The sequence below is a fragment of the Salvelinus fontinalis genome, chromosome 19, assembly GCF_029448725.1.
Source record: "Salvelinus fontinalis isolate EN_2023a chromosome 19, ASM2944872v1, whole genome shotgun sequence".
NCBI lineage: Eukaryota > Metazoa > Chordata > Actinopteri > Salmoniformes > Salmonidae > Salvelinus > Salvelinus fontinalis.
Window position 1 is genome coordinate 19,910,822 of NC_074683.1, and position 13,701 is coordinate 19,924,522.

General features: G+C 42.1%; 1 protein-coding gene across 3 annotated transcripts in view; it reads right to left on the reverse strand.

Moving 5' to 3' along the window:
• LOC129816476 (collagen alpha-1(XVIII) chain-like) overlaps positions 1–13,701 on the reverse strand; it is a 202,281-nt gene that overhangs the window by 106,837 nt on the left and 81,743 nt on the right. The window contains exon 1 of one of the 3 annotated variants that reach the window (XM_055871014.1): positions 11,270–12,777. The exons of 1 other annotated variant lie outside the window; for it this stretch is intronic. In XM_055871014.1, coding sequence (XP_055726989.1) covers positions 11,270–12,653 — 1,384 coding nt within the window. In that variant the 5' untranslated portion in view covers positions 12,654–12,777. Of the gene's footprint in view, positions 1–11,269; positions 12,778–13,701 lie in introns of those variants that run through there. One more of the 3 variants, XM_055871015.1, reaches the window with a different exon arrangement.

The following is a 13,701-nucleotide window of genomic DNA, read 5'->3' on the forward strand; positions in this document are numbered from 1 at the left end:
AAGATATAAATAGCCACTAACCGAGAAAAAACTTCATCAGATGACAGTCTGATAACATATTTATTGTATAGCATATGTTTTGTTAGAAAAATGTGCATATTTCAGGTATAAATCATAGTTTACAATTGCAGCCCCCATCACAACTCTCACTAAAATGACCAGAATAACTACAGAGACCATCGTGTATTAGCTAATTACTCATCATAAAACATTTCTTAAAAATACACAGCATACAGCAATTGAAAGACACAGATCTTGTGAATCAAGACAATATTTCAGATTTTCTAAGTGTTTTACAGCGAAAACACAATATATCGTTATATTAGCTTACCACAATAGCAAACCAGACAACAGCATTGATTCCAGCCAAACACAGCGATAACGTATTCACCACCAAAATAAATTAATTTTTCACTAACCTTCTCAGAATTCTTCAGATGACAGTCCTGTAACATCATATTACACAATCCATATAGGTTTTGTTCGAAAATGTGAATATTTAGCAGCACAAATCGTGGTTATACAATGTGATCAGTGGCAACAGGTCATGCATTCTGGCCGGCGCCATCTTGGAAAGGCACCTAATCTAATCAATAAATAATCGTAAACTTGACTAAAAAATACAGGTTGGACATCAAATGAAAGATGCATTAGTTATTAATGCAACCGCTGAGTTAGATTTTTAAAATTAACGTTACTAGACATACAGTGTGCGTTACAGCCAGACTAGTGCCGCAATAATGGCGGACAAATCCGTTTACATTTTTCCACATAAATACGGAATAACATCATAAATAGCTCTTACTTTTGGACGAGCTTCCATCAGAATCTTGGGCAAGTGGTCCGTTGTCCAAAAGAATCGTTGCTTGGTTGTAAAACGTAGTCTTCAACTTCGGAATTAGCGGCTAACAATAGCTATGTGGCCACAGCATGCCCAAATCCTCAAAACGCAATACTAAGGAAATTCCGAAAATAGCAATATACTCGCATAAACTGATATAACTCGGTTTAAAATAACTTCGTTATGATGTTTCTAACACCTATATCGAATTAAATTACAGACGGATATATCTAAGGTCGATAACTGAGCGTTTCAAAATGCCATCCTGAGGTCCTGCTTTGCGCCATGACGAACGTAGAAAAGAGAGGTCCCCTCGTTCCTTGGCCTTTTATAAACTCTGAGAGCTACGTAGGAACTCCATTCCACTTCTCATTGGTTACTGACATCCAGGGGAAGGCGGGTGCAGTTCATGTCGACCCATAGGATACATACAGAGCTTTAAACTGATCTGAGAACAGAGCCTAATTTTCAGACCTTCGCAGTTCCTGTCATGGATTTCGCTGCAGAAAGAGTTCTGGTTCACCCACAGACATAATTCAAACGGTTTTAGAAACTAGAGATTGTTTTCTATCCAATAGTAATAATAATATGCATATTGTACGAGCAAGAATTGAGTACGAGGCAGTTTAATTTGGAGACCAATTTTTCCAAGATCGAAATAGCACCCCCCATAGGCTCAAGAGGCTAAAGGAATGCCTTTGCTGATGTCGGTGAATGCACCCGTATTGTGTCGTCTAAACGGCAGTGAGTCATTTGAAATGATGAAAACAAATTGGTCTGTGTGCAGGGGTTGGGCAATACGGCCCAAATATCATATCACGATATGTTTCACATTTTTGGCAGTCTTTGGTGGTCTTTTATGTTTTTTAATAATAAAAGTTGTACATTTGCTCTATGAGTTGTGCATGACCATAGAGTGGCAACACATATTCTAAGTGATTTTAAATGGGGATTTCTCAATTCAGGTTCTTTTATTCTGTTCAAAGAATCTTCAAAACAAAAGTTGATATAATTTGAGCTCATTTACACACTGCCACATAGGGCTGCACGATATGGGTAAAAAAATCGAGGCCTTATTTTTAACAAAATATTGCCATTTCGATCAAAACTAGCCGAGGCAGCCGCTAGTGGCCTCTAGATCTGCACTATCGTCTAAGGTTGATGTGCATTCTCGGTAATACAGTTGTGTCCCTTGTGGACTGGCTCGTATATTAAGTATCCTCCATTCAGGCTTAAAGGGCATAATTTTCCTCTTTAACTAGCTTTAACACAATTTTCCACGTCCATTTTGGGATTTTCACACCACTTAGGATGTTGCACAGCCTTGCTTGAATGCGGTGTGTAACATCCTAAATTGTCTGAAAATCCCAAAATGGTGGTGGAAAATCTGCTGTCTCGCCAATAAAGATAGTTAATGAGGAAAATTATCCCCTGAATGGAGGATGCTTTATGTATGAGCCGGTCCACGTGCGACACGAGTGTATTACCGGGAATGTACAATCCTAGATGATAGTGCAGATCTAGCGGCCACTATCGGCTGCCTAGGCTAGGTCAAAACACTTAGGTGAACTGTTGGAATCATGGAAATATAATGATTATTCAGAATGGAATAGTGGGCACTTTGAATTACAGTGTTGTTTGACATGACACCAAATGAAAAAGCCAGGGAGGCATTCATATTCTAATAGGATCTCTATGGAGGCGTTATTGTCACAAGGTAGGAACCAAAGTGTTGGTCAGTGTTTCCCAGGGGAGTCGGATCCTATCATCTTTGGCTACATTAAATGTTGTGTCTTACTTCATGTCGCTAAGCAGCGTCTATTCCTCTCTGATTTGGAAGATGCTGTTGCACAAACAACATGCTGATTTAAGCTTACACCAGCACAGGTATTAGGTTGTATTAGCTAGCTACGTTTGCTCTGACTCAGTACATTTATTAGCTAGCTAGTTAGCTAGCCAGGGAGCTAACTAGCGATTAGTGACTAATGATTTATTTTAGCCACAACTTGCTATGAAAAGACAATTAGCTGTTTGCAGACGGTAACACGGTACACAAACTAACAGTGTAATTATATAACACTTGCAAGTTTATATTCAGAAGCAAAGTGGAAAGCAGCATTGTTGTCATCAACATATTGTTGCATCTGCTGCAATGACCATGCAAAATGAAGAGTGAACGATCGGCAAACGATCTTGTGGCCGAGCAACAACAACTGCACTCCTTGAGTGACAGGGGGCGGAGTTTGGCGAGAGAGAAGACTCCACTAGTTGTGTAAAGTATAAAAATGGAGTGCCGTATCACATTTAACAAACCAAAACATTGAAATAGGAGGTAAAGGAAAAAACGAAACCGGTCCATGCATCAATACCGGTATACTGCCCAGCCCTACAATATTAGCATTTTTAACTAGGATCTCCATTCAACCCCCAGAAAAGCTTTTGTCATCCACTGACAGTTTAACAAGACTTGATCTATGCCAATCAGGCAGAAAAAAAGTGCAGCTTCTGAAAGGGACCAGTTGGGGTTGGTTCCCAAATGATCCCATGTTGGGGAATAAGAGATTTGAAAATCTAGGGTTGAAATAAAATACGCAAAGAATTACCATTCCAAAGGGATTTGTTTTTTGTACAAATATTTTTTTCTCATATTTTTAATCAAATTGTGGCACAAGTGACAATTGAAAAAAATTATAATAATGTAACCTTTTATTTAACCAGGGGAAACCCATCGAGACCAGGGTCTCATTTACAAGGGTGCTCTGGGAAAAAAAATGAATCAACATTTAAAATTAAAACAAATCGCATTCAAAAGCGACGGATAAAATTACAAATCAATCAAAACAAGTGCAGTTCTCCTTCACCACATTCCTAATTAAAGTCCCGAACTGACCCTTCGAGACCAGAGAGTCAAGCCTCAAAGTGGCATGCAGGTCATTCAATGCTCTAGGGGCACACTAACTAAAAGCAATCTTTCCGGACTCTATGGAGACATGTGGAACCTCTAGAACCAGCCAGTCTTGAGAGCAAGTCTGATGGTGGCTGGATTTCCAATTAAGAAGTGGTGAGGTCGTATGGGAGTGTCTGGAGAGCGGCTTTATATACAAATATCAGCCAATGTTGGGCCCTTCTGGTAGTCAGAGCCAGCCAACAGAACTACTGTATATGAATAAAAATTGTCTCCTGTGATAAAAAAGGCAGGGCTGAGTGATAGACTGAGTCTAAAGGTTTTAAAACAGAGGCTGCTGTGTGTATGTAGTCAAGTACTGGGAGGAGCGATGCTTTAACAATCGTCCTCCTGTTTTCAAAAGTAAGGCAGGATTTATTTGTATAAAGGAAACTGATCTTAATTACCAATCTTTCTCAGTTATTCAATGTGTGTTTTAAAAGACAGTTTTCATCAATCCAAATACCTAAATACTAATGAGGGATTGGCTTAATTTAGGCTCCGCAGCTCTTTAGGTTCAATTTGACAAGACCTGGTGAACAACAAACTTGGTTTAATCAACATTTAACACTAATTTAAGATCTGTAAAAAATTATTGTATTGAATCAAAGCTGAAGGTCGTTAATGGCCTGCTGCACTGAGGGGGCATCCGGATAGAGATGTAGGCCCCAGTTATTATTCAGGGACAAGCCTAAATTAATGTAATCAACAGTAAAGGGCTTACTTCTGAGCCTTGTGGCACTCCTTTGGCTATGTTAAGAAAATTAGACTGAACTCCATCAGCAGATACACAGGACTTCTATCGTGGAGGTAATTTTTTAACCAGCTGTAGGCCGCTCGGTCGAGACCAATTTCGGGTAGCCTCTGTAGCAGGACGACATGATCAACCGTATTGAATGCTTTCGACAGATCAATATAAAAAGGCATCGCAGTGCAGTTTCCTGTGTAGTTAGTAAACTATGTAATTTATGACTTGAGAAGCAGCCGAGATGGTGCTGTGTCCCAGTGAGCATTCTCAATACAATTTCTATCTAAAAAGGACCACACCTGAGTGTTTGATCGCAGGGATCGCTACCTTTGTGGAGTGAGAGAACAAACGGAATAATACCCAAGAGAATGGATAGATAAAAAGTATATGTCAAGGGGCTCCACAATCTGAGGTGCGGCAAGCCGTAGAAGACACGGGGTCGAGCTGGTTTGGCTAGTACCTCGCTGTGCGGAAATGTCTAGAAGGATTTTGAAGTCTGATATCTTAAAATGACACTAGCGTTTGGGACTTCTGCGTTATCGAGTTGTTTATTCAAATCACACACAGACAGGCAAGGAAACTTCCAACTTATTTCCCCATTCATTTCCCCCATTGGAAACAAGTGAGAGAGTTCAATGGTGCACATGGAGGATGCATTCAAGGTAAAGTCATATTCAAATGTGGATGGAAAAGAAATGCATTGCACTCTGATAACCACCAGGTTGTACCCTTTCCATGCATCCAACATTTTTGCTTTTGGTGACGAGGCCTAAATTGTATTCTCTTTGAATATGACCATAGAGCATAACAAATGTGGGGGTGGAGGCATTCTAACGACATCGCCAGCAGTAAGATTTGAGCTCGATTTCCAAAAAGACAAGTGCTGACGGAGTGTGTACCACTTAAGCTCTGCAGACTCGGTACCGGGCCCTAATCATATCACCTCAGAAAATGACGAGGTGGGAATGCTATGCCTTGAGAAATTTGGCAGGGTGTTCCTTCAATGCTTCAATGAATAGCTCTGGAAAAAAAACAAAATGGCAACCAAAATTACCAAAAGTCATTGAAAACTGTTTAATCAAGAGTTACTCTGCATGGTCATACTCCAGCTTAAAATTACTTCTGTATCTCTACTATACTAAAGGACCATTTAATTGGCCTTCCCATTGTAACAGAAACCAGGGAGCTAGGAGCTTCTGTCAGGGAACTATTGAGAACATTGTGCCCATAATTGGAACCCTCAGAGTGCAGATTAGAAATGTTTTTCCATGGCTAACACCTGCGTGAGATCTGTGCCAGCTTTAAGCCTTCCTGTCATGGGATACAATATTAGACTCCCTGCATGGAACCACTGCATTGTGGATAATCAGTGTCAGACCCAGTGTAGTATGAACCCCTGGGAATAGAAACCGCAAAGCCACAAAAACATACCCTAATATATACATGATCCAGAGTTTTGTCTGGCAGTGTGGAAGAAATACGGACCACCGTAGCAGTTAGCGACGTTGGGATTAATTATTTCAATTCAGTCGATTCCCGGAAATGTTTAATTAAAGTTAAACTACATGGGCAATTGTGATTTTTGGGACTGTTACACCAATTGATTCTTTAAGAATATAACTATATAAATGCCTCATGAGCCTAGTTCCACTGTCGTACCCCACTATAGCGCCCAACATATACGCTTGTTTTACTCTATTGTTTGCTAATCAATGCAATTGTAAACAAACACTGTAGAGCCTCAAAACAGTGTTCAAACTATAATGTTGACATCATAGCTGGTTAGTCCTTGCATCCATAGTCAATGAATTTAAGAGTGATTACATTTCTCCATCCTGCAGAGGCGGGGTGGCTACTTTTGTTATTGTTTGAACAGCAGACTGCCCTTTTATGAAGCAATGTCTCCTTTTTTATATCGTTTATTTATTCAGACGAGACCAAAATAAACAAACGAGATACATACACATGCACAAACATATACAGCCTAACATCAACATGACTTTCCCAGCTCTATTCCCACCCACCCTATCCCATCAAGAGGTAGGCAGGCCTGTAGCCTATGAAATGGCCAATAGGCCTACTGAATGATGTAAGTGCACGCAAAGCAGCACAAAACAAAAAGAAAACAACGCATTGGAGATGTGCCAACAAATATTACAGGTCATTCTTATTTTCCATTTTTACATGGCAATAAGATTAATACGGTACATCATCCTGTATATTGGCCAACGTATACACAATTCAGGGAGACAATTTCACTCATCATCAGGTCATAATCTGGTATGGTACACATTGAAGGGAGAATATCATTATATGATATAGAAATGTGGGGGGTATATAAGAGCATGGATAACTAGTTACTAGCTCCACCTGCTGACCACTGCAGGAATGGACCCCATACTAGGTCAGTCAATGCGCTTACCCAATGTCTCCTTCTTTACAAAGAGGACTTTCTTGGACATTTCTCCAATTTGCCCACGTTAAAACAAATCAAATGTAAACGCAATTGACCCCAACAACCCTGAAATCTGTAACCGCTTATCTTTCAAAGGAAAGCAAGTGACCATGACAAAACCCTAGACATGACTAAAATGGCTAATGAGTTAAACCATTTGATTTCATGCATACTGGGGTGCTCCCAGTTGTTAAAGTGGTAGAACGACCCACTCTCTGATCCACTCATGCACAAGGGCAACAGCAGTGCAATGTTCCCATGGGCAGTGACCCTCCCACACATCTCTCCATATAGAAAGTGTGTAAACTGCCTCATTGCACTCTGCTGTGCAGGGCCCTGATGAAGTCAACATGACAACCCCCTGTGAACCCACCGAGCACCCGTCCAAAAATTCCGGCTCAGAATTATGAAGGGAAGCGATGGGAGACTCTTCCATAAGCGGCCCATCGCCATTCAAATGACAAGTGGGGGCATGAGGGGGTAGAGATAGAGATAAAGAAAGTGCACTCTCCCACACACGATGTCCGCAGGAACTGTAGATAGCGGGAAGTGTCTGAAATAGTAGCCATGACGAAGCACACACACAACACTATGAAAGTATTTACCAGCGAGGGAATGGATGTGGTGGAAGAATGTTGGGGGTTGGAAAAATACCCATATTAAGTTACCCTGGGCTAATAAACAACGAAACAGACCCATTTTGGCTTTAGGGTTGGTCTTCACAGGTTGTGACACATTAGCTCGGCTATTCAACTGTGACCTGCAGTCTTATGAAAGCTGAAGCCGTCAACCTGTTAACGTTTCAACACGGAGCTGCACCACTGCAGTTCACTTCAGAAAAATCAAGCAATTTTGCCATCGTAACAAAATGAGTAGTGTAATATACAGTATGACCCAAAAATGTTTGACAAAAGTACAAAAATCGCACATTTGTCCATGTTTTAGGGCAATTATGTTTATGTGGCATACTCAGCATCTCAGCGCTCACCCAAAAACAAAGCAATATGAGACCCATTTGTTTCACCCAAAACCCATTTGTTTGGCACCAGCTGATGGACTTCAACCAAGGGACCATTATGTGGGTGAGTGCTACCAGATGGTCTTTCAGCAGGATTTTTTGTTGTTGGTCTTGACTACGATGATAGGCTGTAATGGATAAATAGAGCTGTACCTCAAAAGGCAGCTCTAATAGGCAATACCAAGCACAGATGCCTCAGCCTCAATGCTGAACTACTGCTCTTATATAAATCGACAATAAAATTCCTGCCCTCAAGGACTCATTTTATAACATGAGTGCAGAGCATGACTTGCCCCGAGGTCATTTACAATGTGACTTATTTAATTTAGCTGGCACATACTCTGAATGTTTCAGAAAATCACGTTGGTGGTTCCTACATTTCTGAGACTTTTCAGACTCACTCTACATATTCACTTAGCGTCGGACCAGAGACATCTTGTCCACTAAAGCCTGTCAGTGGAGCAAGCTGTCGAGAGATAGCAGTGCCGTAAAAAGAGATTGTGTAAAGCCGGATGATATGAATGTGAGCACTGAAACTCCAAATACACCACCCTGATCAGGGTGAAATGGCATCATTCTCCACCGCTATATTTATTTGACAACTTCGTCATCTGGAGCCATTTTCAGTACCTTTAAACAACTACTTATTGTAAACATTTGTGGGCTCTTAATAGGGCAAACAATGTGTCTCTTCTTTTTGAATGACTTATTCATTGAAATTTACACTATATATACACACAAAAGTATGTGGACACCCCTTCAAATTAGTGGTTTCGGCAATTTCTGCCACACCCGTTGCTGACAAGTGTATAAAATCGAGCAAACAGCCATGCAATCTCCATAGACAAACATTGGCAGTAGAATGGCTGCTTAATGACTGGCACTGTCATAGGCTGCCACCTTTCCAACAAGTCAGTTCGTCAAATTTCTGACATGCTAGAGCTTCCCCGGTCAACTGAAAGTGCTGTTATGGGAGTGGTATAAAGCTCGACGCCATTGACTCTGGAGCAGCGGAAACGAGATCTCTGGAGTGATGAATCACGCTTCACCATCTGGCAGTCCGATGAACAAATCTCGGTTTGGTGGACGCTACCTTCCCGAATGCATAGTGTCAACTGTAAAGTCTGGCGGAAGAGGAATAATGGTATGGTGCTGTTTTTCATGGTTCAGACTAGGCCCCTTAGTTCCAGTGAAGGGAAATCTTAATGCTACAGCATACAATGACATTCTAGACTATGGTGTGCTTCCAACTTTGTGGCAACAGTTTGGGGAAGGCCCGTACCTTTTTCAGCATGACAATGCCCCTGTGCACAAAGCGATGTCCATACAGAAACGGTTTGTTGAGATCGGAGAGGAAGAACTTGACTGCCCTGACCTCAACCCCATCAAACATCTTTGGGATGAATTGGAACGCCGACTGTGAGCCAGGCCTAATCGCCCAACATCAGTGCCCGACCTCAGCTTGTGGCTGAATGGAAGCAAGTCCCCGTAGCAATGTTCCAACATCTAGTGGAAAGCCTTCCCAGAAGAGTGGAGGCTGTTATAGCTGCAAAGGGGGGACCAACTCCATATTAATGCACATGATTTTGAAATTAGATTTTTCGACAAGAATGTGTTCACATACTTTTGATCATGTCGTGTACCTACACCACCTCCTCTCCAACATTGTAAGAAGATTTTAATGTTTCATGTTTTTCCATTTTAGGAAATGTGCCTGCTGAAGTATTTGAAAAGTTATGTGCAGATTCAGAAAAACGCCTACAAAAGAAAATGCACTCATTTGACATAGAAACCATAAGCATATGTGTTTCCACATTACTACCTGGCAAAGAGAAGAAAGTACATTGGAGCTCAATATGTGGTTGAGAGATTTTGCCACGGCATGCTGAGGCCAAAAGTGAATCCTGAGAGCCCCCTCTCACTGTACCATAACAGCAGGGTGGGATCTAATCATGAGATCGGAGGCTAGAAAGGTCAGTGACGGCTGAGAACTGACTTAACTGAATATAATGAGCTACCATCCTGGTACACTGATGGCATAGGCAAATTATTGCTCAACCTAACTTCTACCCAACTAGCAGAGGAAATATGTTGCATGTGCACCCAGTGGCATCCAAAACAAGTTTGTTGCTGAAAGCAATGTTCCCACTTTTATATGCAGACTGAACAGGGTTTATGTTGGACAGGGAAAGGGGGGAAAAAAAGTTTCTACCAGTACCATTTATCTGTCCCCCGTCATGCTCAAGGTCATTGAAATACCCGCAACTGGTGTCTATATGTCTCCAAGTTGAAACAGTCACCAAGCTAAAATAAGATCAACTGTCATGCAAGTATATTCACGCACAAAGGTGGGCTTGTTGAATGTATCACACCAAACCACAAGAAATAAAAGAATCACCTCCCTTGTGCTCAATGTAACACGACAGCTCATTTGACCGTGCAGAGAGCAGAATGCACAAACTTTGACAAGCAATTCATACAACCAAAATGTAATCATTTTCATTTCAAAGTTACCGTGTATATGTACTTGTAATGTGTATTGCAATGGTTTATTCTATGAATACATGTGACAGCTTGTTGATATAAGTGCCGTGGTGTCCTTCACTCCTTTAAGTGCACATGAAAGAAATAAAATGGCTCTATAAATACTCAATTTAAGTCTGGGAGGGACAAATCATATAACATGGAATCCAACTGTGACCTTTAGCTCCTTACTCTGGTTTTATTACATCATCTCAAACTATATATGCATAAACGTCCAACTTCAGCAAGTCCCTCTCCCTCAAAAGTAGACTCTTTATCCTGCACCTAACTTACATTATGCTAAAGTCTCTTTATAGCCCATCTATAGCTCTCCAGAAGAAGAAAACAAATGTTTTGCATCTGGGGAATGTGTGGGCGTACATGTGTGTGTGTGACACATTCTTATACATTTTAGTTAGTCACTTGCCAACCGGAAGACATGGACATACATTGACATGCCACCGGTTTGGGTTGGGAGGAAAACACTAGTGCCATGCTTGTTTAGTCTTTGCTCACACCATTGTTGTTGCCGAAGGGTTGAGTTGCAAACGGAAATACACGGGTTAGTCCCCTGAACCTTCACACAATGCACTTAAAACACACTGTGTCAGGATGAGCCCCCGAAAACACGAGACAAATGTCCAAGGACTACTGGGTGACAAAAAAAGACAAACGGGGCGGGATCGGGAATGGTTGAAAATGGATTCCCAAAAAGGGGATACATTTTAACCAGGGATTACCTTTCTGGTTACCAACTGACAAGCACTGATACCCATCGTCCTCATCAGGCAAAGCGTGGCACCCCATATTGAGGCTGCCCTCGTCGAGGACTGTCCAGCAGCTGTCCTGCAGGACCTCGCAGAAGCTACGGCAAGGCCAAAGCAGTGGCAGTCCCCGGGGGCACCTGGGCACCAGCAGCAGGCAGAAAAACCACTCCAGGCTATGGTGGCAGCGGGACCTCAAGAGCCACGCCCAAGAGCCCAAAACAGCCCGGACCTCCTTCACGCTGCTGTGATTGAAATAGTTGGGCAACACAAAGCTGTCGCCACCCATGGATTTGCAGAAAGGCAAATGGAAATCTATTGGAAAGCAACGTGGGGATTCCGGGGCCGGCGTCTCACTCGTAGCTAAGAGAGAACGGTTGCTGTCAAAAGGGGTTAGAAAATCACCTGAGACAGTGTATTCATCAGAATACTCTGTCGAGTTAAAATTATTGGCGTTCCAACTAGAGCTACTGTTAATTACTCTATTGCTACTGCTGCTACTGGGAGTTGTCTCAAGAGAGATATTAACACTTGGGACAGGCTGACTGTCTATGGGGAAAACCGTAGCATTCCACTCAGCTGTTCTGTTGTGCTCATCCAAAACACTTTCTGCTAGGTCCACCTGGGTAATACCCAGCATCTCATTCTCTTTCCCTGCAAGCACATTGACATTCTCTGCTAAACCGATGAGGTCTGTGGGTAAAACTGTTCCCTCCTGGCTATCCCACATAGAGGCTCCTGGTTCAGATCCAGATTCAATGCTAGATCCAGATTGAGAGCCAAAACCAATTCCAGACACAGGTCTCATTTGAGACCCATGTCTGATTTCAGACTCTGAGTCAAATTCAGAACTAGATTCAGATTCAATTTTAGACCAAGCACCAAATCCAGACCGAGATCCGAATTCAGAACCAGACCCAAATCCAGACCCACTCCCAACCCCTGACCACTCCCAGAGACCAGATCCCATACCCTGTACTGCGGACATGTCATTACCAGGTTTGCTTCCCTTTGACGTGTGCCGACCGGCACCCTTTTCCATTGGGCGCTCATTCCTGGCTTTTGACCTCACAGTGGTCAGCTTGGGGGCCTCCTTGGCCTTTGCATTCTGGTTCCAGGTTTGCACAAAGTTCTCTATCCCGCTTGCTATGTCAATGATATCTGCCCCAACTTCTTCAATGTTCTCCGGCGTTGGTGATTCATTGCTAGTCACTGGGTTCCCAGATCCCTCATTGTCCAGCGATGGGTCCTCAGTGGGGCCATCTGTACTGCCCCAGGAAAACCAGAACGCCTCACAACGGCCCACCAAGACTACCACTAAAAGGGAGATACTCAGCTGGAATCCAATCTTGCAATCCATCCCGCTGCTGCCCAAACGTACTCCACCAGCAGTGTTGATCAGGTTCCCAGAGTGAACTGTGACATGCCCACTGCCACTGATTCACTCCACATGCTCCATTCTCCTCCAGCACACTGCAGACCACCAGCCAGAGGGGGAAAAGTGGAGAGGAGTGCCTTAATTCGAAGGCGGGGACAAGGAGGTCTCATCCTTATTGGTTGCCCTTGTAACTTTTCCCTCTCACAGCTCCTCCTCCTCCTACCCTCCTTTTGTCCCAGCAGTGAAAAGGGTCTCTTTAGACAGGATACCTTTAGAGAAAACAGCTGGTTGACTTTCAATGTTAATGTTGGTGCTTTTCATTGATTTACAGAAAAGGGCCATTTGTTCCCCCTGAGTTAATCTCTTTGTACAAACATGATAAGTAGAAAGTCCACCAGCCTATCTTAAAAAACTAAACTAAAGTATGTGAAAATTGTAGGCGCATGATGGAAGGGCATAGAGAGTGTGCAGGGTTTTATGGTCTTGCTTGTTTACCTATGTAATTTCATCTGAAGTCTAGAGGGTTATAAACGTAAACTTGAAATGCATTACATACTCCACCCATTTCTGTGAAAGAAACATATGTGGTGAACATTCACTTATTCATTTCACCAGACAAATGATAAAATAGCCTATTAGCTATCTGTCATCTGACAGCGGTAAGGCAAAGATCAATTTTGGCTAGGAAGAAACACTGTCAAAATTGTATATTATGATCCAGAGAATAGTCTAATAATACAATTTCTTAAAGAGCAACTCACCCTAAAAAAAACAAATCCATTTGAAAAAAGGCTATGTGCCATTGTTAATGTTGTAAATGACTATTGTAGCTGGAAACGGCAGATTTTTTAATGGCATATCTACATGGGCGTACAGCGACCCATTATCAGCAACCATCACTCCTGTGTTCTAAGCGCACATTGTGTTAGCTAATCCAAGTTTATCATTTTAAAAAGGCTAATTGATCATTAGAAAATCCTTTTGCAATTATGTTAGCTCAGCTGAAAACCAATTTGGTGGCATTCTCTCT